Below are 22791 nucleotides of genomic sequence, written 5' to 3' on the forward strand. Positions count from 1 at the left end.
GCAGTCATACCTGACTGAATAAAACATCCCACAGGCTCAGAGGAAGGCTTCACTCTGGGAAGCACTGAGAGAACCCTGCTGGCATGTGAGGGTCTCTAGGGTCAGAACATGAGGTCACAGGCATTTGGGGGAGTGGATCCTAGGCCCAGTTCAAAGTGTTTTCCCTACCACATCCACGTCCACGTTCACATCCACTGTTGTCCTAACACATGTTGCAAACATGCAGTCTACATGGAAACAGTTTTCCACTGTCAGAAGTACAGTCATAAGACAGTCGACCAAAAGGAAGAAGCTGAGAAGGAAAGACCCCTCCCTCCCATGTCCCTGTCAAAGCCAGAAATGTGGCGGAGATAGATATAGTCAGTAAGGGGGAAAATAAAGCACTTTTTTCCCCTTCCTGTAAATTGCATCTTGTCTGCTCAAGGTCCCTTTTTTTTTTTTTATGTAGCCCAACTGGTAATCATTTGGTAATTATTCAGTATGGGGTAATTATTAAGTATGTAGTTCAGAATCATCACTGGGGGAAGATTCTAACCTCACTGCTCAGAGATAGATAAAGAGGGCAGCAGACTAGCTACAAGAATCAGCACTGTCAAGTGGCCAAGTTGGGCCTGCCCCAGATCACACTGAGACTCAGGTCCGGGTCTATCCTGGGACCTGAACATAGTGTTGTCAGCAGGCAGCTTACGTCTTCTGAACTCTAGTCTAATTTTCTAATTTGTCTGGAATAAAAAAAATGAAGGAATATTAGTTGAGAGCTTGAGATGATCTAACAGAAACTTAATACAGCAGAATGAAGTTTCTAAGTTCTAGCTGTCTGTACCTTCTTAAATCCTTCGTGCATGTTTCTATCTCCTGCGGGCACTGTATTTAGAAGCTTTCGAACAGCTTTTTCTACTTCATTTCTGGAAAAAGGATTAAAAGAGCTGATTGGTAAGCAGTGTCAAGCTGCCCTGGTAATACTACCCTGTGTTGGCCATACTGTATGGGAGAGGGCACAGTCAAGCAGCGCTACCAGGGCCCTTCTCCCCTAGTTTTTGAAATTTGTATTAAGTTCTCTGTTAGATCATCTCAAGCTCTCAGGTAATATTCCTTCTTTTTTTTTTTTCATTGCAGGCAAATGAATTTTTATTACCACCAGGGTTATCATTGGGGCTCAGTGCCTGCACAATGAACCCACCACTTTCTCTTTTCCTTTTTTTCTTTTCCCTATTTTATTTGATTGGACAGACAGAAATTGAGAGAAGAAGGGAAACAGAGAGGGAAAGAGAAAGAAAGACAACTAAAGACCTGATTGACTATTTGTGAGGCTTCCCCCCAGCAAGTGGGTAGTGACTGAACACAGTACACACGGTAACGTGTGCATTCAACTGGGTGTGCTACCACTGGCCCCCTCACTTGAAGACTTTTAAAAAGGTATGCACAGTCATTTATATCATTATGAACGTGCTTTACACCATGTGAAATACCCCATGTGTGTGGGAGAAAGGAGGAGACTTGTGAGACTTATGAGAGAGGAGGTGATTTTTGGAATATTGAAAGCAGAAGGATAGAGTAAGACCTAGAACTCTTTTCCAAGAAAACAATCCAATTTATTGAACTTGGAATCCTTCACTAAAGTTATGGGAACTTCCGGATTTGGTAATTGAAGCCCAAAATGGAAGAGTATAAATAGGAGTAAAAAATTGTCATGTCCCCTATTCTTGTTTGTGTCATTCTGACCCTGGTTCATGGCTTCTCATAAACATATGCTTTCTCCCCAGTAAGAATACACGAGTGTCTTTCATCACCTACTCCACACAAGCCACAACTGTTTTGAAGCTCACTTCAGTCCTACGTTTTAACTCCAAAGGCAGGCCTGGTTGGAGGGCAAAAAGAGAATCATGTAGCTGAGAAGGTCTTCAAGGACTCCATAAATGGGGATGGATGATGACAAACTAGGTAGAGTGTACACATTACAATGTCCAAGGACCTGGGTTCAAACTTAATACAGCAGAATGAAGTTTCTAAGTTCTAGCTATCATTTCTACCTCCTGCAGGTGTTGTATTTAGAAGCTTTCAAACAGATTTTTCTACTTCATTTCTGGAAAAAGGATTAAAAGAGCTGGTTGAAAGGCAGTGTCAAGATGCCCTGGTAATACTACCCTGTGCTGGCCATACTGTATAGAAGAGGGCACAGTCAAGCAGAGCTACCAGGGCCCTTCTCCACTAGTTTTTGAAATTTATAAACTGTTGAGCTGTTCTTACTCACCTGGCTATTGCACATGGGAGCAAGGGGTCAGGGAATGGTTTATGGTGGTACAGGGGATTGAACCTAGGACTTCGGAGCCTCAGGCATGACAGTCTGTTTTGCATAACCACTCTGTTATCTACCCTTGCCCAGATTTTTTTTTTAAACCTAAAATCATGAGAGAGGGGGCTAGGTGGTGGTGCCTTTGAATACAGGGCCTTCATGGAGTTGAGAAGAGTGGGATGTTTCTACAAAAGCTGGATAAGGGCAAGAGATAGGCTCGCTTTAATGATGGTCTTTTGGGTCAATACCAGGCCACCCCATCATCTGGGGCTCACATAGATAACATTGTGCCTAGACTGCTAACAGATCCCTCTCTCCACCAGCACTGGTTACTTCCATCAGAAATGTCCATAAGCCCTCCTGTGGGCCTCTCCAAGAGTTTGTCCTTCACTATAAAGTAGCAATGGTAGGGACTGCCCCACTCTCCAAAGGGAGGCTAGGTCATCCTACTCTGTCACTCAAGGAAGACTGATCCCAATGTGAGTGCAGCTTAGAATTTCCACAGCTATGTTCATGAACTGCGAAATCACAGTGACATTAACTCAGAAGTTACACAGGCTCCTGTGCTAAATATGAATATATATTGGTCCTAGATCAGATTGATGGAATAAACAATTGTATTTATATGTTTTCTTCAAGTTTGGGAGCTCCTCTCTGCCCTAATCCAGCTTTCTAGTTCTATTCTCAACTCTAATATCATCTTCCCAGACAATATTTTAATTTTATTTTTTTCACTCTGCATGATAACTATCAAGCTCAGACAAATATTATTAAAGCCATGGGAGTGGAGACACAGAACTCTGGTGGTGGGAATGGTGTGAAGTTATAGTTGTTACGTTATAACTTTGTAAATTAATATTAAATCATTAATGTCACTTTTTTAGAGGGTGAGGTTCTTATCCTATAGACCTGGTGTTCTATAAAGACAATAACACCAGAGGTCTGGCACAGGGGAAAGGCAAGATGAAGACATAGAGAGAAAAAGACCATCTAATATTCAGTAAGAAGCCACATCACGGGAGGGGATTGGATACAAAGTTCTGGGGGTAGGATTTATATGGAATTGTACCTCTCTTATCCCATAGTCTTACCAATATTTCTATTTTATAAATAAAAATTACAAAATTAAAAAAACAGGGAGTAAGGCAGTGGTGCAGCCGGTTAAGTACACGTGGCACAAAACACAAGGACTGGAGTAAGGATCCCAGTTCGAGTCCCTGGCTCCCCACCTGCAGGGGAGTCACTTTACAAGCAGTGAAGCAGGTCTGCAGGTGTCTATCTTTCTCTCCCCCTTCTGACTTCCCCTCCTCTCTCCATTTCTCTCTGTCCTATCCAACAACAACGACATCAATAACCACAACAATGTTAAACAGCAAGGGCAACAAAGGGAAAATAAATAAATAAATATAAAAATTTAGAAAATGAAAGAAATCTTTTAAAAAATTTTTAAAAATAGTAGCTACATCAAATAGTAATCCTACTGAAAAAAATTTTTTTCAGTTGCTTAATTCATTCGTCTTCTAGTAACTTGTGATAACAACCTGAGTAAACTAACAGTGGGTTATTGTTGGCTTTATCACTTTTATAAATCAGTCTAGGTAAGAATTTGTACACCTATTAACAAATACTGGTGTAGTATTCAAAATATATTTGGAATTTCTGTGTCTGCTAAATCTCTAGCCATGTCCTCTTCAGAAACCTCATTATTACCAAAATGCTTTTTTTTTTTCTTATTCTATGAAGTAAGAATAAGGATTTTGTCCCAAAGGGGTGAATATTAGTCTTACTCTCTGAAGTATGAAATACAGTATATAGTGAAATAAACAGGTTGGGAAATACTATCTTGTTCTATGAACATGTTCCTTCAATTACTGTCTATATTAGCAAACTTGCCAAATTACCTTTGGCTTTATTATTACTCTTTATTGAAGCCTGTTTTCTATTGAATTTATCTGTTCTTTCTCTAAAATGTTTCCCCTTCAGTTTTATTTTTAAATATGAAATGTTCTGTGACTTTGCTGTTGCCCCTCTCTGTATCCTCCTAATTTTATAATGTGTGATGCCAAAGTGAGCCCACTTCCACTCCATTTGGCGTTATGCCACAATTATTTTCCTAGTATTTTAGTTTGATTATTAAATAATTTATTTTCACTATTTTCTTTTTTAAAAAATATTTATTTATTCCCTTTTGTTGTCCTTGTTTTATTGTTGTAGTAGTTGTTGGTATTGATGTTGTTGTGTTAGATAGGACAGAGAGAAATGGAGAGAGGAGGGGAAGACAGAGAGGGGGAGAGAAAGACAGACACCTGCAGACCTGCCTCACCGCTTGTGAAGCGACTCCCCTGCAAGTGGGGAGCCAGGGCCCTAACCAGGATCCTTAGGCTGGTCCTTGCGCTTTGTACCACATGAGCTTAACCCGCTGAACTACTGCCTGACTCCCTATTTTCAATATTTTCTATAACTTAAACAACGTCAGCTATTCATTTTCCTCAGTTTCTCCTTGTCTTCTAAACTTTTCTTATATAAAATTTTGGTTATAATTTGAATTAAAATAGTTTAGTTTTGGTTTGTCCTTTGAACCATAATTATATTTTTATGTATAATTAAAAACTTTCCATTACTGATTATTTTCAAAACTTTGTTTTTGTAATCTGAGGACACCAGGTATATAGCAACATGCCTTTCAGTTTTATTGAGATTTCTTTCCATACATGACTAGATGTAGAATTTTTCATAATCCCATTAAACCAAATTAGTGTGCTCTTCAAATCTTCAACAGTTTAATATTTTCTCTTTTGAAACACGAGTGTTGAAATTTTTCATTTTAATAGTAGATTTGACTGGTGATTTTTGCTTATCATTTAGCATATTTATTTTTTAAGCCTCCCACAATTTAACGTTTTCCTTTTTTTTAAACATTTATTTATTCCTTTTTGTTGCCCTTGTTGTTTTATTGTTGTAGTTATTATTGATGTTGTCGTTGTTGGATAGGACAGAGAGAAACGGAGAGGAGGGGAAGACAGAGAGGGGGAGAGAAAGACACCTGCAGACCTGTAAACGTTTTTCTTGTGTGTGTGTGCGCTTTGTGAATAAATGAAACTTTATCACGAGAAACTCATGTTCTTTGACTTTAATCAAGGTTTTCTTGTGTTGAAGCCCTCTCTACCCCATTTCCCTTTCTTCCCTGGTCTGTTCTATTCTTCACCTGTAACATGTGGGCTCAACCAGGTGTGCCACCACCCGGCCCCTTATGTAATGCCCTCTGATACCCTCACGTTCTGTAAGGTCTCTGAACTCACCTTTACCTGGCACACAACTGGTGTTTTTTTTTTTTTTTTTTTTTCCGCCTGTGGAGACCGGAAAAGCAGAGAGGCAGAAAGTCCACTCCAATGAAGTCTGGGGTTTTTCAGGGAGCTGCAAAGATGCACCTGGGGGTGGAGTGGTGGTGTGGCCGTAGTTCTGCAGGGTTCAGGGAGAAGGGGGTGCCGGAGTGCCCATGAGGGTCTTCAGTCAGAGCGCAGACATTCCACAGTTTCGGGACACGGACCACGCAGGCTGAAATCCAGTCTGCCTTTCCCCAAAGAGAACCAACCAGTCTTCGTGCTTAATGAGTGAGAGGCAACAGCCAGAAGCAAAGGCTTTGCCAATATTATTAGGGCGCCACCTTCAGAGGCAGCAGGAACTGGGGTGACCGCACCAGGAAACAGTGGCCAGTCAGCCAGGGGGTGACAGGCAGGGGTTTGCTGAGCTAAGGTAATATGACAGATGGGCTCCCCGCAGACTGTGCAAGTGAGGACTGCAGCTTGGGCATCGGAGCTTCTGAGCAGTGACGTCTGGGGAAAGGGATCCCTTTGCACAATCTCCAGGGCTCAGTGAATACCAGGGCCCCTCCCAAAAGGCCAGCCACTCCTGGGGTGGGAGGTGCCCCGCGCCCCAAGCTCCGCCCCAGAGGCGGTAGCTGCTGAGGAACAAGGGTTCCTTGGTGTCCCCAGGGCTAGAGTGCTAAGTTCCCTTCTTTGCGTGGGGGCCGCGACTTCTTTGAGCTGAGTCTCCAGGGTCCAGCTCCACCGGAGAGCCCAGGTGAGACAGAGCCCAGGGTCCAGATTCAGCTCACTTCTGCTGCCTCCCTCTACCCCTTCAGAGTTCTCAGTTCTCTCTCTCTCTCTCTCTCCTCCAGTTCTCTCTATTACTTTTTCCTTTCCTTTCTATGCCACCCTTTCCTTTGCCCTCTGCTTGTTTTTTTGTCTCCAGTTTTCTTCTTTCTTATTCTCTTAACTATTTCCTATTTCTCCTTTCTTCTCTCTCTCTCTCTCTCCTCTATACCCCCTACCCTCTTTTCCCTCAGCTTCTTTCTCCTTCTCACTCACTCTCCCAACAATTCTGCTTTTGATTTTTATTCTTTAGGAAGATTTTGGGGCAGCAGCTCTTTTCATTCATTCACCCGTTTACTCATCCATTCATGGTGCATAGATAGCTTTGTTATTCTCAATCAGAAGTTATTTTTCTAGGCACCGGTGTTAGGAGTATCACTGTATTTGCCCAGCTCCTTTCTGCGATGTAACCTGTTCAGTGCCTGCTGTTATATATGTTAATGATTAAGTCTAAAGCTCTGAGTGTTCAGGCTGAGCTGAAAGAAAATGACAAAGTATTGTTTCTCTCATTTTCCTTGATTTTTCTCTTTAGGAGTAAGCATAGACTGTGCATCAGGACTTAAATCTTCCAAGAATACTTAGGGGACACTGGAGTCCCTCCAGCCTTCTGGGGGTAGTGCAAGGCCAGGTTGGTGGGAAGAAGAAAAAGCTACTCAGAGCTTATGGAAAGACAATAGGGAGGGCAAGACTTAGCATGTAAAACATTTATGTGAGAGTTGAAGTCAGGAAATACCTGTAAGCTCCTCAAATATATACTTGTCCATGTTACTGATGTACAGAAATTAAGTTACACCACTGATGTTGAGTGAGACAGGCCTTTTACAGTAATTAGTGCATTTGAGATTGTTTTTGTGGTGCTTTGTCCAGCTTTAGGTAGAACCATGGTGAAAATATTTTATCGTTTTAATATCAAGCATTGTCCTGGGCACATACTAATTGAAGAAATAGAGAAAAACAAGTCAGGTTGGTTTTTGAAGTGAAATATTATCAATGAAAGAAAATTTTTCTGTTGCTAAAAATGTGATCTTGACAGAAACACAATTTAATTATTTAGTAGTGTTTTATAACGTGTATATCAGTGTTTGCATGACATGTATATCCAAACACATTTAGTACATAATAGCTTATGTAAGTTATTAAAATAAAACTTAAGTGGTTTTAGTGCTGTTAATTATCACTTAGCAGTATAAGTTTTATGTATATATACATAATTTTTCCTTTTATTTTATTATAATGTTAATGGTGATTCATCTTATCTACGGCTTTAGATGAAATAGGGAAGGATATCTGTAATTATTTATCAGTAAATAAATCAAACTAGTAACAAAAATTAACTATAGAAAAGGATTATAGCCCATTTCTTAAGATTATTTTTTCATTTTTGATAAAACAGTATTGGGCAACTTTATGAGTATAGGAATTATGAGTAAATTTTAATTTGGGAAGTTATTTTCTGGATCAATTAATTAAACTCTCTTTTAAGTTATTTATCTACCAGCTCCCATGTATTAGTATTCCTAGGTGTGAAAAGAATGCTCTTCAAGTAGTTTAGAGTCGTCACCTCTTTGCTTATCCGATTACTTTTTCAGAAATCCAGAAAAGGACAAATTTTCTTTCAAGCAGATAACCATCTTTTCTTAAATTAAGTCTTGATCTCAATACATTTATACTTCTTTTTTTCTGTTTATATATATTCTAGTAGGTGATCCTACTGTCAGCATAATGGAATTTGTTTGAATTATCTAATATACTATGGACTTTTCCCCTGAGAGTTTCCACTGAACTTGATCATTGTGGCCTAGCTGTGTCCTAACTCCAGCCTACTTTACTGTAGCCCCAGGGCTGTAGGCATCCCGGTAAATCTATATTCATCTTGCTGGGACAGAACAGACATTGTTGCTGTTGGGATATAGGTACAGGGAAACCTGGTTCTTGTGGAAACTGATAGAGATGGTTACCCTAACTCTGTGCTTAATTCTTTTTAATTTTTAAAATGTATGTTATTTATTTTTGGACAGAGACACAAAGAAGTTGAGAAGGAAAATAGTGATAAAGAGAAAGAGAGACACGTGTAGTACTGTTTCTCCACTCATGAAGCTTCCCTGCAGCAGGTGGGGATGGGAAGGGGCGTGTGCAGTGTGCAGTGTGCAGTGTAGTGTGTGTACTCAACCAGGTGCACCACTGCCTGGCCCCCCAGAGTGAGAATGGCTAGAAAATGTGTCTGTGTAGCCAGAATCTCAGGATTTATATGCTGAAGAGGTGAATCTTCTGGAATTTTCCAAATGTTTGGGAAACATCACAAAGTACTGGAACACAGGAAATACTTTCAGCTTTCATTTGCTTTAGCTGGAAAGGAAGACACAGAAGCAGAGACAGTGGATGAGTGTTTAGACATTGTTTCCTAAATGGTTCTAGTTCCTGAGCTGCAACATGGGCTAGCTAGATGCTAGTCAGCTGACTTGGGGTGGAGAGTATCTTCAGACATTTCAGAAACTGTCTAGTTGCTTGTTCAAAATTGTTTTCTTTCTAAGTAGAGAGGGAAAAATTAAAAAAATACATAGGTCATTTGTCATTCATTAAACACCAGTGTGTTCTAGTCCTGGGAGCACACAAGTAGAAGGAGTTGGGCTATGAGGCTGAATAGCCTATACTTGATTGATTGATACCTCTTGACATTTATTAACCAGGTTTTTTTTTTTTTTTTTTTTTAGATTTCCTAGTCCAATAAATCTTTACAGCCTTCTGATAAGGCAGCAGTCAGGTGATAAGAAAAGAGAGCTGGAGTAAAATCAACGCCCTTTCCAGAGTCATACTACTGGTGAAAGCGGAGCCATATTTGATCCAACATTCTGACCCCAGAGCCATACGATAAGCTCAATGTCTATGTGTGCCTCATTGGTTAGTTGGGTGAACTGGTTTATGGCATGAACAGAAAATATGGGATATGACAAGTACTTTCCAGATAAAGGATGAAGGGAGTCTGTAATCTCCACTCCAGGAATAGCTAATAAGCAAAATAATGTGTGCTTTTCACACCATGAAGGTGAATGAGCCAACATCTTCCAGAATGTGGCTCTTCCTTTGTTGTCCAGTAGAATTCTGGTTGGTGGCACAGGAAGGCTGGGTTCCTGAAAGGGAAAAGTATTCCCTATGATAAGGGATACTGGTCCCACCTGTCCACGTGGGGGATTCAATTTCAAAAACTTTCAAAGATGATCAGTTCCTGTTTTCATGACCTAAAGGCACAGAAAAGACCGAAGAGTCTGGGGCTGATACCGGGTTCTCTCAGAGGGAGGACTATAGGGTGGTACTGAAAAAAAAAAAAGTATTTGTAGCCCAGATGTATTGCAGTAAGAGAGAAAGGAGGACAAGAAGAGATGCTTTCAGGACACACATGTACAGTGACAAGGAAGAGTAAATAGTGTCAGGGGCATGAGAGCCTAGAATGAACTGAAGCTATTGAGGTCAATAGAACATTCATTACTATTGAGTAGGAGGCAGAGAACAAGAACTGCCTGCAGCCACTGCTGCCAGAGCAGCTGATATCTGTGGAAGAAGGGACTGGAAGGAGACCCTTGCTTTTTTTTTTTTTTTTTTCCCAGGGACCATCTGGACAATGAGCCATTGTTCACTTTAACAGGACATTGTTAGGTCCATATAGGAAAAGGGAGTTGAGGCAGCACTGAGTTTCTGTGCATGTGGGCTAACCGGGAAATCACCGAACAGAAATAGCATCACACATCTGTGGTAGCCACCTGAGAGGTATTAGGGATTTTTAGAGGAGATACTGAAAGCCTGGGGCTGGCTGAGACTCCAAGTCTGGTGATGACTCTGAGAAAAAGCCTAGAATAAAAGAAAGGTCTGTGAGTCCTTGATCAAAAAAGAAAAAAAATATAATCATTAAGAGCTGTTATTAGCCTTGTCTCACTTACATTCTCCATTTTGAGAAACTTCCATCTGGTAGTTGTTACAGATAATACTTTGGTCAGAGATTAGATGAGGCAGATGAAGTTTTGTAGGCTAGTCTTCGCACTTAACTGAATGTCTTTACCCTGACAGTTCTGATTATTTGTGAGAGCTGCAACCTTCAGAAAAATTGGTGGCATGACAGAGTTCCCCAGTCACAATAGTTTGTCTTCTTTTTTCCTTCTTTCCCTTGTTATCATGATCACCATCATTACCATCTTCATCTCCATATTGCCTTTTGCCTCCCCCTCAGCTCATCATCATTGAGATTTGAACAATAGCACTGATGAACTGTGAATATGAATGAATATCTAATAACTGAACAACATAGCACTTGGAAAGTTGGTGATGATGGTACCTGGGCTGAGGCATGTAATTTCCCTCTTGTACTTGGTTTGAAAATGTCAAGAAGTCAGGTATATTAAGCCTCTGGCTTGTATGCATATATGAAGTTACTAAATGGTGAGATTTTTTTAAATATCATTAAACATCCTGGTAGCAAATATTCCATCCTGCAGTAAATAAGCCCACATGTCCCAAATGCTAGTTATTGGAGAAAGTTTGTAACATCTGTAGCTCAAAGATTTACTGTATGGTTCTGACAACTGGACCTACCAAGCTGTTTGTCAACATTTTCTGAGCTTGAAAAGCAGCCCAGTGGGACTCCCTAAAGAGGAATGCAAGGGTGAGTGTGTGTGTTTGTGTGTTGAGGGGGGAATCCTGCTCAGGCTTAAGAGATAATGTTCTCAACCGTCATTGAGAGAAGTGTGTCAGAGTGTGAGAAAGAATGAAAGGAAGGAGAGAGATAGAATGGATAGAATGTATATATGTGTTGATTTATGTGTAGGTGTGTGTTTGTGTATGTGATAGTACTTGTATCTGATGTGTTTGAATAGGTAAATACATGTCACTGCATGAGTATATATGTACATGAATCATGTGTGAGTATATACAAATATGTATGAAGGAACAAGGGCATATTGTGATTATATATATTAGTGTGAAAGCAAGTGATTGTGTATGTATGTGAATGCATGCATGAGGGTATATATACAATTATAAGTGCCTGTGGATTATACATACCGACATATATGTGTGGTTTCATATTTGTGTGTGAGTGGATTTAATTATTTGTGAGCATATTTAATCATTTAATTTAACTGTATGTCTGAATGCATTTAATCATATGTGTATAATGTGTGTGTCAATATAAATGTCTATATATGTAAGTTATGGTGTAAGTTTATATTAGAGAAAGGGGGGGGAAGGGGCTCATGCAAATTCAGGGCTGAGCTCCAAGCAGAGCATTAACTTTTTGAGAAGAGGGAGAACTGGCTTAATCTCAATTACAGTTAGACACTGGCAGCTCTGGAAAGGACTGAACCCTCTAGTTGAAGGATGGGAAACTGAGGCTGAGAGTGGTGGAATAGTCATATTGGGACACTCTGTGAACTGATGGGGCCACCTCTCCCTCTTCAAGCAACATTGGAAGCACTAGACGTTGGTGTCCCTCCTTGAGAGTTTGGAAAGGCTGTTAGAAGAGACACAGCTTCCCCTGGCCATATGTAGTGTGAGCTTGTACATTCATTGGAGTCTCTGTGCCATTGTGCAGGTGACATACACAGTGTAACTTGGGTATGAACCCTAGCTGGGCTGCATACTTGCAGGGACACCAGGCAGGATTTTAGCACTGCAGAACCCAGGGCTTCTTTATCTCTGTAAGAGGGTTATGAAAACCTCCAGGTATTGAGAAGACAGAAGGTGGAGACATGTTCCAAGCACCTACCTCTGAGATAGAGCAGAGGAGGCAGAGAGCGTGCACTTTCTTTTATAAGTGGTGCAGGAGGCAAGGAAAGAGAAAGGGGGGTTTGAAGCTCAGGTAAAGTTTAGGCAGAGTCAGTCCATAGAGGTCTCATGAAGAGGAAGCTCAGCTGTCCACAACCCCCACCTCCAGTTATGACATGTCTCCCCCTTGAGCCATGAACCCCTCAAGGGCAAAGCAGAGGCTGATCTGCCTGTGGAAGCCCAGCAGGTTGGCAGATGACCAGAATAGATTGTGCATGTTTGTTATGAGGGAAGAGGACTGAACACAGGTAGTAGAGATAAGGGACCCACCCATGCCTGTGTGTTTATAGTCTAGATTTTACCCTCTGGCTACCTAAGCTGCAAAAACTCCAGTCATCAAGTGTACTGGCACTTCCAGTGATTTGTGGGAGAAATTAGCATGTGGAACAGTAAGGAATGAAACTACCTCAAGGGAGGGGAGATAGCATAATGATTATGCAAAAAGCTATTCATGCCTGAGGCTTCAAAGTCATTCAGTTCCTGCCTTCTCCCATAAACCAGAGTTTAGGGCAATGATCAAGTCTCTGTATCTGTTTCCTTTCTCTTTAAAAATAAAACAAGTAAGTGGGCCAGGCAGTGGTGCACCCAGTTAAGTGCTCATATTACCATATACAAGGTCCCAGGTTCAGGCCCCTCCCTCACCACCTGCAGGGTGCTTCATGAGCAGTGAAGTAGGTGTCTATCTTCTTTCCATATCTATCTTCGCTTCCCTCTCAATTTCTGTCCTATCAAGTATAATAGAAAGGAGAGGGGGGAAGAAAAGAAAGAAAGAAAGAAAGAAAGAAAGAAAGAAAGAAAGAAAGGAAGGAAGGAAGGAAGGAAGGAAGGAAGAAAAGGAAAAAATGGTTTCCAGGAGCAGTGGGTTCATAGTGCAGCTACCAAGCCCCAGTAATAACCCTGGTGGTAGGAAAAAATATATTTAGAAAAAAATAAACTGCCCTAAATCAGTGTTCAGACTCCATAGAGCTATCAACCAAGTCATCAGTGGCAGGTGGAAGCATGTGTGCTATTGTCCCTCCATTGCTGTCAGGTGCGGGACAGTACTGGGCTCTGCCACTTCTTCTTCTTCTAGCGTTTGCCCTTCTTCCGTAGCCAGTCAACAACGTCAGGTTGAGCCTGATGTAAAGTTTCGAGACCTCCTTTGAATCTGGAGAGGTGGCAGTCGTTGACTATGTGGGTCATAGTCTGTCTGTAGCCGCAGGGGCAGTTCGGGTCGTCTCTGGCTCCCCAGCGATGGAACATAGCGACGCACCGGCCATGGCCTGTTCGATACCGATTGAGGAGGGCCCAATCATAACGTGCTAGGTCAAAGCGGGGTTGACGATTGCAGGGGTCTGTGATGAGGTGTTTGTTCTTTACCTCAGCTGACTGCCAACTCTGTTTCCAAGAGTCTGGAACAGAGAAGTTCAGTGTAGGCGTAGGGGACCAGATTGGGTGACGGTGACGAGACGTCAAGCGTACTGGGCTCTGCCACTGGGTGGCAGCATCACGCAGTGTGGGTCATCTGATGGAGTCCTGAAAATGTTAAGTGGTGACCTAAGTGCTCTGAGACTGGGTGAGCTGTGGCATCTAGAATAGTCTGAACTCTTTAGATGCAATGGACAACATCATCAACAACAAAATACTCTGACCAGCTTATACAAGAATAATTAGAAAGTTGTTTTGGGTGTGGGCAAGGGCAAGAAGACAGTAGAATCCACTATCTAAGTGATGACTAGTGAGAAAACTTGAAAGCCAGGAACTGAGCTGCATCAGAGTCCCTGAAATTTCCCAGACTGAAACTGGGCAGGTTAAGAAGGTGGCAGATAGCATTAGCTTAAGCCAAACCATCTTATGTTTGCTCTAATGTCTCAGAAGTCTTGTAATACCTGCCCCCCACTTTCTGTTTTGAAACTCTAGGGTAGGGGACCAGCCAATGGCACACCTGATAAAGAGTACATGTTACCATGTGCAGGGAACCTGGATTCAAGTCCCTGGTCCCATCTTGCACAGGGGAAGCTTAGCAGGTCTTGAAACAGTGTTGCATGTGTCTTTCTCTGTCTGTCTCTACCCAACCCCCTGTTTCTCTCTAGCTCTATTAGTAAGAAAGAAAAAGAAAGAGAGATAAGGAAAGAAAGAAAGAAAGAAAGAAAGAAAGAAAGAAAGAAAGAAAGAAAGAAAGAAAGAAATGACAACTCAAAGCAGTGGATCTGTCATGCAGATACTTAGCCCCAGTGATAACCCTAGTGGCAGTAAAAATAAATAAATAGGTAAGTAAATAAATAAATAACCTATGATAAAAGTATCTTTAAGGTCAGTGCAGACAATACTTTCTGAAAGCCTGTGCCTGCAACACCATAGTGCCCTGTGGGACCAGAAAGATAAATTTTAGGGACTGGTGTGTGATTCAGTCAATAGAGTTCACACTGTAAATGCATGAGACCCTGGGTTCAATCTCTACACCAAAGGACACTGTTGATGATAAAAGTTGGTAGAACTCCATAGAGTTGTATTTCAACAGCATCCCTCTTACTCTCTTTCTTTCTCTAAGTATTTAAATTAAAAAAAAATGGGTCAGGGGGGAGTCTCAGGGTATACAAATAAGGCTTGGTTCATTCTGCCAAATTGGGGGTGGGAGTGGGGATAACTTAAACAGAATATCACCTCTAGAGAGATGAGGCCTATTCCTTTTGCTCTATGGGCTGAGATCACCTGAAATCTGGATGCGGTGGTAAAGTTCCAGGATCTGGGTGGACATAGAACTGGAAATTAATTTCTACCAGGGTCTGAGGGGAGAAAAGTCACTACTAACATGAAGTTTGGCTTTAAACACTTGGAGCTGTTTAAGTCTTGACTTCCATGTGCTTTCTCCACAGCCCCATATGCTTTTCCAGAAAAAAAAAAATCCACTGGACTTTTTTGTTTGTTTATTTTGCCTGAGGTTTAACTTGGCAGGGCTTCCAAGCATATGGTGCAGGTGTGGGAATAAAGAAGCAGAATAGGTGAGGGGAACATGAATGAACTAAATATTAAGTGTCCTCCTCACAGCATCTAGGATATAGCCAGCATGTATATGGTTCTGGGTAAGAGTCTGCTGAATGAATGGGAAATTGCATTAGTGTGTTAGTGAAGTATGAAACCTGTGGTTTATCTCCACATATATTCTCCTAAAGGTCTTTTTTTTTGGCCTATGCGTATGTTTACAGAGATAGATGTCTCCTCAACTTTATATAAATCAAGGCTCCATAGTGTTTCACTTTGGACAAGCATCATAATTAATCCACCAAGTCCTATGATTAATCAGACAATCTTTTGTCGTCCCCCCCACCAGCTGCATGCTACAGTGCATTGAGCATCTGTGTTTCATTCACTCAATGGACAGATCTGCCTTCTTAAGCTATGTCATAGTGTGGTCACCCCTCATTTGAAAGAAGGTTATTTTCAGAGTTGGAACTCCTATGTGATTTTATCCTGAGCATCCACAGTTCTCTGAGCCTGGAGGGAAAAGGATTCCATCTACTGCAGATAGTAACTTGTCTACCTGTCTGATTTGTGGACCAGGTAGGTCTAAGAGCCTGGCTTAAAGTACAGGAGGAAAAAGGTACTGGACAGTCACATTATGGGTCTCTCTTGGTTTTCGTACTGCCCATGATACGATTACACCACTCTTGGATCTGTGGAAACATGGCATGTTGACATTGTCCTGGATGTACTGGGGAGATGCCCACAGTCTATAAGGCTGACATTAATTTCTTCTGATAGTTGTTAAATTCATTGCCTGACCTCTGGTGCATTCACTCATCCATCCATCGATGCAGCAGACCTTTCCCGAGCACTGCCCGGAGCAGGTACAATCAAGTGTCACAGGTGAGAAGGTGAGTTGACATGTAGGATTCTTGCAACTTGCCTTCTAGTAAGTTAAAAATGAATCAATATAACATGGTGCCATGCAGGATGCTGGACCAGGATTAGCAGTGGTGTGTGTGTGTGTGTGTGTGTGTGTGTGTGTGTGTGTGTGTGTGTGTTGATGGTTGTAGTGGCAGGGAATCTGTGTCTGAGAGGAGGGGGAAGCTGCAGGGAAGAAGCCACACATGACTTGGATTATACAGAATAGATAGGAGTTTTCAGGTGCTGTGGAAAATGTGACTGGCCTTGAGCATGTGGAGGTGTGACACCCACATATGGAACATCTGGGAGACTCTGGGAAGCCTATCTGGACAAGACTGAATAGGGGTCTCTGGGTACTTAGCCAGAAAGGTGGGACCATACCCCAGTCACAGGTTTGTAATGGGAGTCTGGAAGAGTGTGTGCACAGGACATCCAAGAAGTGTAGCTCTGAGATATATCATCAGTGGGCCACACACATGATACAGATAGGCCAGCAAACTGAGAGACAGGTCCATCCACAGCCTGGGGACCAGCAGGTGAATTTAGAACTGAGAAGGTGGAGGGTGCTGTGAGGAGCAAGGACCCCAAAGACAACACATCTTCACACACTGTTACCAGCTGCCTGGTAACAGTGACCTCTGCCTGTGCCCTTGACACTCAGCCAGGGCCAAGTGGGGCTGAGTGTAGTCAACAGCTTATGGTCTTGGTAATCCTTCTGACAAAGTTGTCTTGTTGAAAGGTGACCCATAGAGCTTCCAACCCCTTTAGTCTTTTTGTCGCATGGCCTGCCTAGCAGACAGCATTTTCCTGACCTTGTCTGCCAGAGACAACTATCTGTGAGTTTGTCTCTAGGGCTGCTGTTCCTGGTGCTTCCAGCAGAGGTCTCTGCTACCTGGAGGACTTTGGCTCCACTTCTCACACAGCAGGTTAATGTCACACAACTAGAGTTAGCAGAGCCTGGGCTCACATGGAGACTTATCTATTCTCATGGTCATATTCCTACTGTCACCTTTCTCAAGAGATTTGAGGGGAGGTTTCTGGGAAGGCTACAGCTGTGTGCTGTAGTGTATCCCTAAGCGACTGTGCTTTGATTTGTTGTCTGGTGCCTCCTCTCTCTGCAGAGTCCAGTGGTCTGAATATGGCCAGCCCAGCCCCTGGGGCTGCTCTCTAACCTTCCTGCTGCTCTCAGGGCCAAGCATTCCAGAGCCTCCAATCCCAGCCTCCAGTCTGTCAGCTGGTGGAGCATCCTCCTTGCTCAGCTGGCTCAGGTCTTATTAGTCAACATGGCTGCCAGGAGGGAGACTGTTCCAAGTGAGTGCATGCAAGATGGGAGTCACAAGTCAGTCCTCCTACAGAAAAGCAGCTACCTGGGCTCTGAGGCTGCTGTGGACAGCGATAGCCAGGACACAGCCAGTGCTGAGCTGGCACTGTCAGCAGCCCCAGACAAGCTGGCCCAAACGGTGCACTGGAAACAGGGACAGAGTGCATTCAAGGAAGTACATTGGCTCAAGAGGAAACTGGTGGGTATGCAGACCCAGGAGATGGATCATACTAAGCCCCAGAATCTGGCCCAGGACATACCCATTGGCCCAGGTGCTAGCTCAGACTTCTCTGTGTGGCCCAGCAGAAATCATGGGGAGCAAAGAAGTGCTTTCAGCAAACCAGCCAAGAGTCCAGCAGGAAGAACCAGGCTGACCTCTGTCTTCCAGGCAGGTAGGCCTGCAGATGCCTTGGGGGAGTTGCTGGGACTCATCAACACAGTAGACCTCCCGTGTTGGGGTCGACTTTCAAATTCCATGCTCCTTGTGGGTGATATCTGGAACTTGCAGACATTGCATCAAAATGTCCCTCTCTATACTAACCCTTTCCTGGGTGCACCCACACTGTGGCTCAAGAACATCACTACACAGACCCCCACACCATCACTGTCCACCTCGACCACTGCCTCTTGGGCCCTCCTGCCACCCACGTTTACGTCCTTGAGTCTGTCCACTCAGAACTGGTGTGCAAAGTGCAACCTCTCCTTTCGCTTGACCACTGACCTTGTCTTGCATATGCGGTCCCACCACAAAAAGGAGCAGGTGCGACCCAACCTGTACTCTACGAAGCTGAGGGGAGAAGCCCTCTCCTGCCCTATGTGTCATGAATACTTCCAAGAGCGCCACCATCTCTCCAGACACATGACTTCTCACAGCTAGCAGGCAGCTCTAGAGAAGATACCTATTTCCGGCATCCAGCATCTGGAAGTGAGACAGCTTGGGCTTGCTTGACTTGCCTCTGCACTCTGGTCACAATGGTCTACAAGGCTATCACCATTGGAACTAGAACATGGACAACTTAGTCAAAATATGAAAGAGACAACCAAGGCCTTGTGAGGTATTTTAAAGTCCATCATGTCATAAAATAGAATGATGTCCTTTGCTAGTCTAGGGGTGGGATGACCAAAGCCAGCGAGTATTTCTGGCATCCTCAAAAGTAGGGGCTCTGTTCCTGTCTACTTTCCTTCTGCTCCAGATGGAGAAAAAAACACTTTTTTAAACACTAGAAGTAGAGAAGCCTGCATTCAAATGTTAACTTTTCATAAACTAACCATGGCCTTGAACTAATTGGTTATAACCACATTTTCCTGTCTTTTAATTGGAAGTAATTGTCCCTTTACCTTAGGGCTATTTTTAGGGTTACATAAAAACTAGCCAGCATGATGCCTAGTATTAATACATTATGAACACTGAATAAATGATACTTATCCAATGGGTTAGTTAACCTAAAGCAGATCTCAGTTGAAAAATACCTAAAGTATCTTTTTTTTTTTTTTTTTTTTTTCAAATCATGGACCTAGGGGTTGACTGAAGTTGAGTTGGGCCTGGATAACTGACTCCAGCTCATATGGTCATCCAGATCAACATATTTTTCTCGTGACTATAGCTAGTGTACAAAAGGTCAAGAGCAAATGCACAAGTACATCTTAAGCCTGTCCTTGGATCACTTCCACCAGCATCCCCTTTGCCAATGCAAATCACACTACAGTGTACATCGTGCTCATGGTGAATCCTTGATAAGAGAGTGAGTGGATAATTCCATTTCAGGGCTGGAATAAATGAAGCTCACCACCTAGCCCACAGTTCTTTTTTTTTAAAGTTTACTTATTTTCCCTTTTGTTGCCCTTGTTGTTTTTTATTGTTGTTGTAGTTATTATTACTGTTGTTGTTGATGTCATCGTTATTCGATAGGACAGAGAGAAATGGAGAGAGATGGGGAAGACTGAGAGGGGGAGAGAAAGATAGACACCTGCAGACCTGCTTCACCGCTTGAGAAGTGACTCCCCTGCTGCTGGCGGCTTGAACCGGGATCCTTAGGTCAGTTTTTGTGTTCTGTGCCACTTGCACTTAACCAGCTGCGCTACTGCCTGACTCCCTATCCCACAGTTCTTCACATTTCAAATATGAAAAGGAAAAAAAAAACATGGAGTGACAGACTCACCCCTTAGTTTACAGGAATTGAGTATGTGCAAGGACTGCAACCTTTAAATTTTGTGAAGTCTTTGAGAGTTCTGGGTACCACTTACTATAGACAACATGCTCAGTTTTTCTCAGTGACTTCTCTGTTTATCCACATGTGTTCTTGTTCTAATGATGCAAACTCACTGATATAACAGACTGCTTTGTGTGAAAACCATTTGTTGGGAGGTTTTTTTTTTTTTTTTTTTTTATGGTTCAGTGTAGTCTTTTCAACTGGTACTCCCCGTCCCCTTACTTTCAGGGTTTGTTACTGACCTCAAGTTTCCAGGAATCAGGTGGGACCTTTGTTATAAAAGTCAGGCTTGTTGAAAATGAGCTAGTAGGGACCTCAGACAAAAACTGGAGGATCATCCAAACATTTGGTCAAGCCCCACATCTACTCTCTCTGTCCAGAGCAGTAACTTGTCCCACCTACCCCTACCCCATCATCCTGTCTTTCATCCTCCCCCTGCCCTCAGTCTATCTCCATCCATTTATCATTCCCAACTGTACTGGGCTCTGGGTAACAGGGACTTAGGGAAGCAGGGAGAAGCACAGTGAATTGAACCACTGCCCTCAGGCTGTGAGATGATGAGAATAATGAGAGTACAGTGTGACAGATGTCAGGCCGAGGTCCATGCTGGAATGATGCATGGATAGGGTGATGCCCAAGTCAAAACTGTGGCTAGAGAAGGAGAACAGGACCCTCAGATACTTCCCTCTTGGGAAGTGGAGACATGTTGAAATGATTCCAACTCTGAGGGCGTGACTGAGGTGCAGCAGGCTCCAGAACTGCATCCCAAGGTACTGCATGGCCTATGTAAGAAAAGAAAGGAGTCAGGGAGGAGCCCTGGAGATAGGGAGGGGGGAAGGTGTCAAAGGGCAAGTGTTTGGATCAGGACACTGGATGACTCTCTCTCTCTCTTTCTTAATTTTTAAATTATTTATTATTCAATAGAAACAGAGAAAAATTGAGAGGAGAGAGAAGACAAAGAGGGAAAGAGACAGAGAGATACCTGCAGCTTTCCCTCTGGGAGTGGGGCTTGAGCCTGGGTCCTTGTGCACTATAATGTGTGTGCTTAACCAGATGTATCAGCTCCGGACCCTGGATGTGTGTCTCTCAAAGACACATCCAAGAAACCTCTAGTTGCCGTGAAAAGGGTGGACTAGAGGAGAGAGACCTTCCCATACTTTCCCTCTGTATCTGGAAGGATTTGGTGGTGCTCCCAGGTGGCCCCACCAGAGCCAGCTTGCTGTTTTCCAAAAGGCTTGGAGGCCCCCATTCTCCCTGAGGAAACTTGGAACAACAGCTCTGCAGTCTGACCCTTTCGGAAGATATCTGTAGGTTCAATTTGCCTGCAGAGAGGCCTTGACAAGTAGCCAGTTGGAGCTTCCTGTCAGAAAGAGCATCTCCTAGAGTGTGAACGTGAGACTTCACACTCTACACTGGACTTAACATTATACACTTTAATTCATAAACCATGCCTGGGAGGAGGAGGCATTTAATTGTCATTTTACTGCAGAAGAAACCGACCTTACAGAGGTCAACTGATTCTCATAAGATCAGCAGTTCAGGAGAAGCAGTGCAAGAAGACCCCATGACCACTTGACTTTGAGCATTTGTCCTTCAAAGCCTGCAACATGTCTGCTCTGCCTGTCCAAGTATGGTCAAGAAACATCATGTGTGGTTTAAAAACTGGAACTTAGAACCAAACTATGACCTCCTGCCTAAAACTAATATTTTCCTACACACTCCCCCCTTAGCCCCTCCCTGTTTCCTACTATCCTTGAACACTTTTCACTGTATTATATACTATGATTTTTTGTTGTTTGTTATTCTGCTCTCCCCACCCCTTCCCCTGCTCCACCCTGGCCTTAATGGCTAGTCTTGCTTCCTATGTCTTCCAACGGTAAAAGTAAGCCCCTTGAGGGGTTTTGCTGTTTTTCTTGTTGTTATATTCCTGGCATCTAGAGCACCATGGTGCAAATAAGGTGTTCAACAGGCATATACTGAAAGAATGAATGGGATGCCAGGTTCCAGCCTTCTGACAAATCTAAACTTGGTTTCGTTTATTTTCTTCTCTTCTCTTCTCTTCTCTTCTCTTCTCTTCTCTTCTCTTCTCTTCTCTTCTCTCTCTCCCCCTACCCTCTCTGTCTCCAGGGTTATCGCTGGGGCTCAGTACTGGCACTATGAATCCACTGTTCCTGGAGGCATTTCTTTTTTCTTCTTTTTTTTTTTTCTCTTCATTTTATTGAATAGGACAGAGAAATTGAGAGAGGAAGGAAAATAGAGAGGGAGAAAGATAGTTGTCTGCAGACCCACTTTGCTGCTTGTGAAGTGCCCCCCAACCCCAATGCAGGTGGGAGTCAGGGGCTCAAACCCAGATCCTTGAGCAGGTCCTTGCGCTCAAGTACTATGTGCACTTTACAGGATGTGCTGCCTCTCAGCCCCCTCAAATTAGTTTCTTAAAGGGATTTGGATATCTGTAAAATGGTATATGCAGCTCTCTTCTGGCTATAGAAAGGTTCTACAGTTTCTGTGAATTCATTTTGAAAGTTCTAAATATATCATAACCTTAGAACTCTAAATAGTATGTTTTATATCTATTTTTATGAGAAAGATGCCAGAAAACAGAACAACTTTAACTAAAGTGGTGTTAGGAATTGAACCTGGGACCTTAGGCATGCAAAACCTTGAGCTATTTCCAACTGTGAAAGGGAATCCGGATTTCAAGTTCATCCCCTCACCTTATAGCAGCAGTTGGGGTTCACTAATGAGCAAACATGCAAACGGTCACAGGGCAAATAGGCCATGGCTAGGACTAGCCGCTAAGAAGTCTAGATGTAGTGGTCATCCCTAGAGTACCTTTCCTCCTTTACAAACCTCATGGTCTGAAATAGAACTTTATTATTATTTTTATTAGTGATTTACAGAATTACAAGATAACTGAGGTGCAGCGCCACACCGTTCCTACCACCAGCGTTCTGAATCCCCAACTCCTCTATTGTAATCTACAGCAGTTCTCTTAAGGTTGTAGATATAGGTTGACTATTATTTCTACAACTATCTGTCTATATTTGTATGTATTTGCCTTTTTTCCCCCTGCGGTCCCATCTTCTCTTCTTTTCCAAGTCACACATACACCTATTACTACATCCAAATGTGCCTCTC

The 22791-nt window shown here is 42.8% G+C and overlaps 1 protein-coding gene and 1 long non-coding RNA gene across 2 annotated transcripts in view; both read left to right on the forward strand.

Moving 5' to 3' along the window:
* The window catches only part of LOC132538606 (uncharacterized), a 484521-nt gene that overhangs the window by 168614 nt on the left and 293116 nt on the right, over positions 1-22791 (forward strand). The window lies entirely within an intron of this gene.
* On the forward strand, positions 17250-22227 carry ZNF488 (zinc finger protein 488). Its single transcript, XM_060190945.1, has one exon. It carries the CDS (start codon positions 17406-17408, stop codon positions 18318-18320), a length of 915 nt encoding a protein of 304 aa, XP_060046928.1. The 5' UTR covers positions 17250-17405; the 3' UTR covers positions 18321-22227.

The sequence above is a fragment of the Erinaceus europaeus genome, chromosome 1 (assembly GCF_950295315.1).
Source record: "Erinaceus europaeus chromosome 1, mEriEur2.1, whole genome shotgun sequence".
NCBI lineage: Eukaryota > Metazoa > Chordata > Mammalia > Eulipotyphla > Erinaceidae > Erinaceus > Erinaceus europaeus.

Coding starts and splice junctions, on each gene's coding strand:
- ZNF488 (XM_060190945.1), top strand. CDS start 17,406: ATGGCTGCCAGGAGGGAGACTGTTCCAAGTGAGTGCATGCAAGATGGG.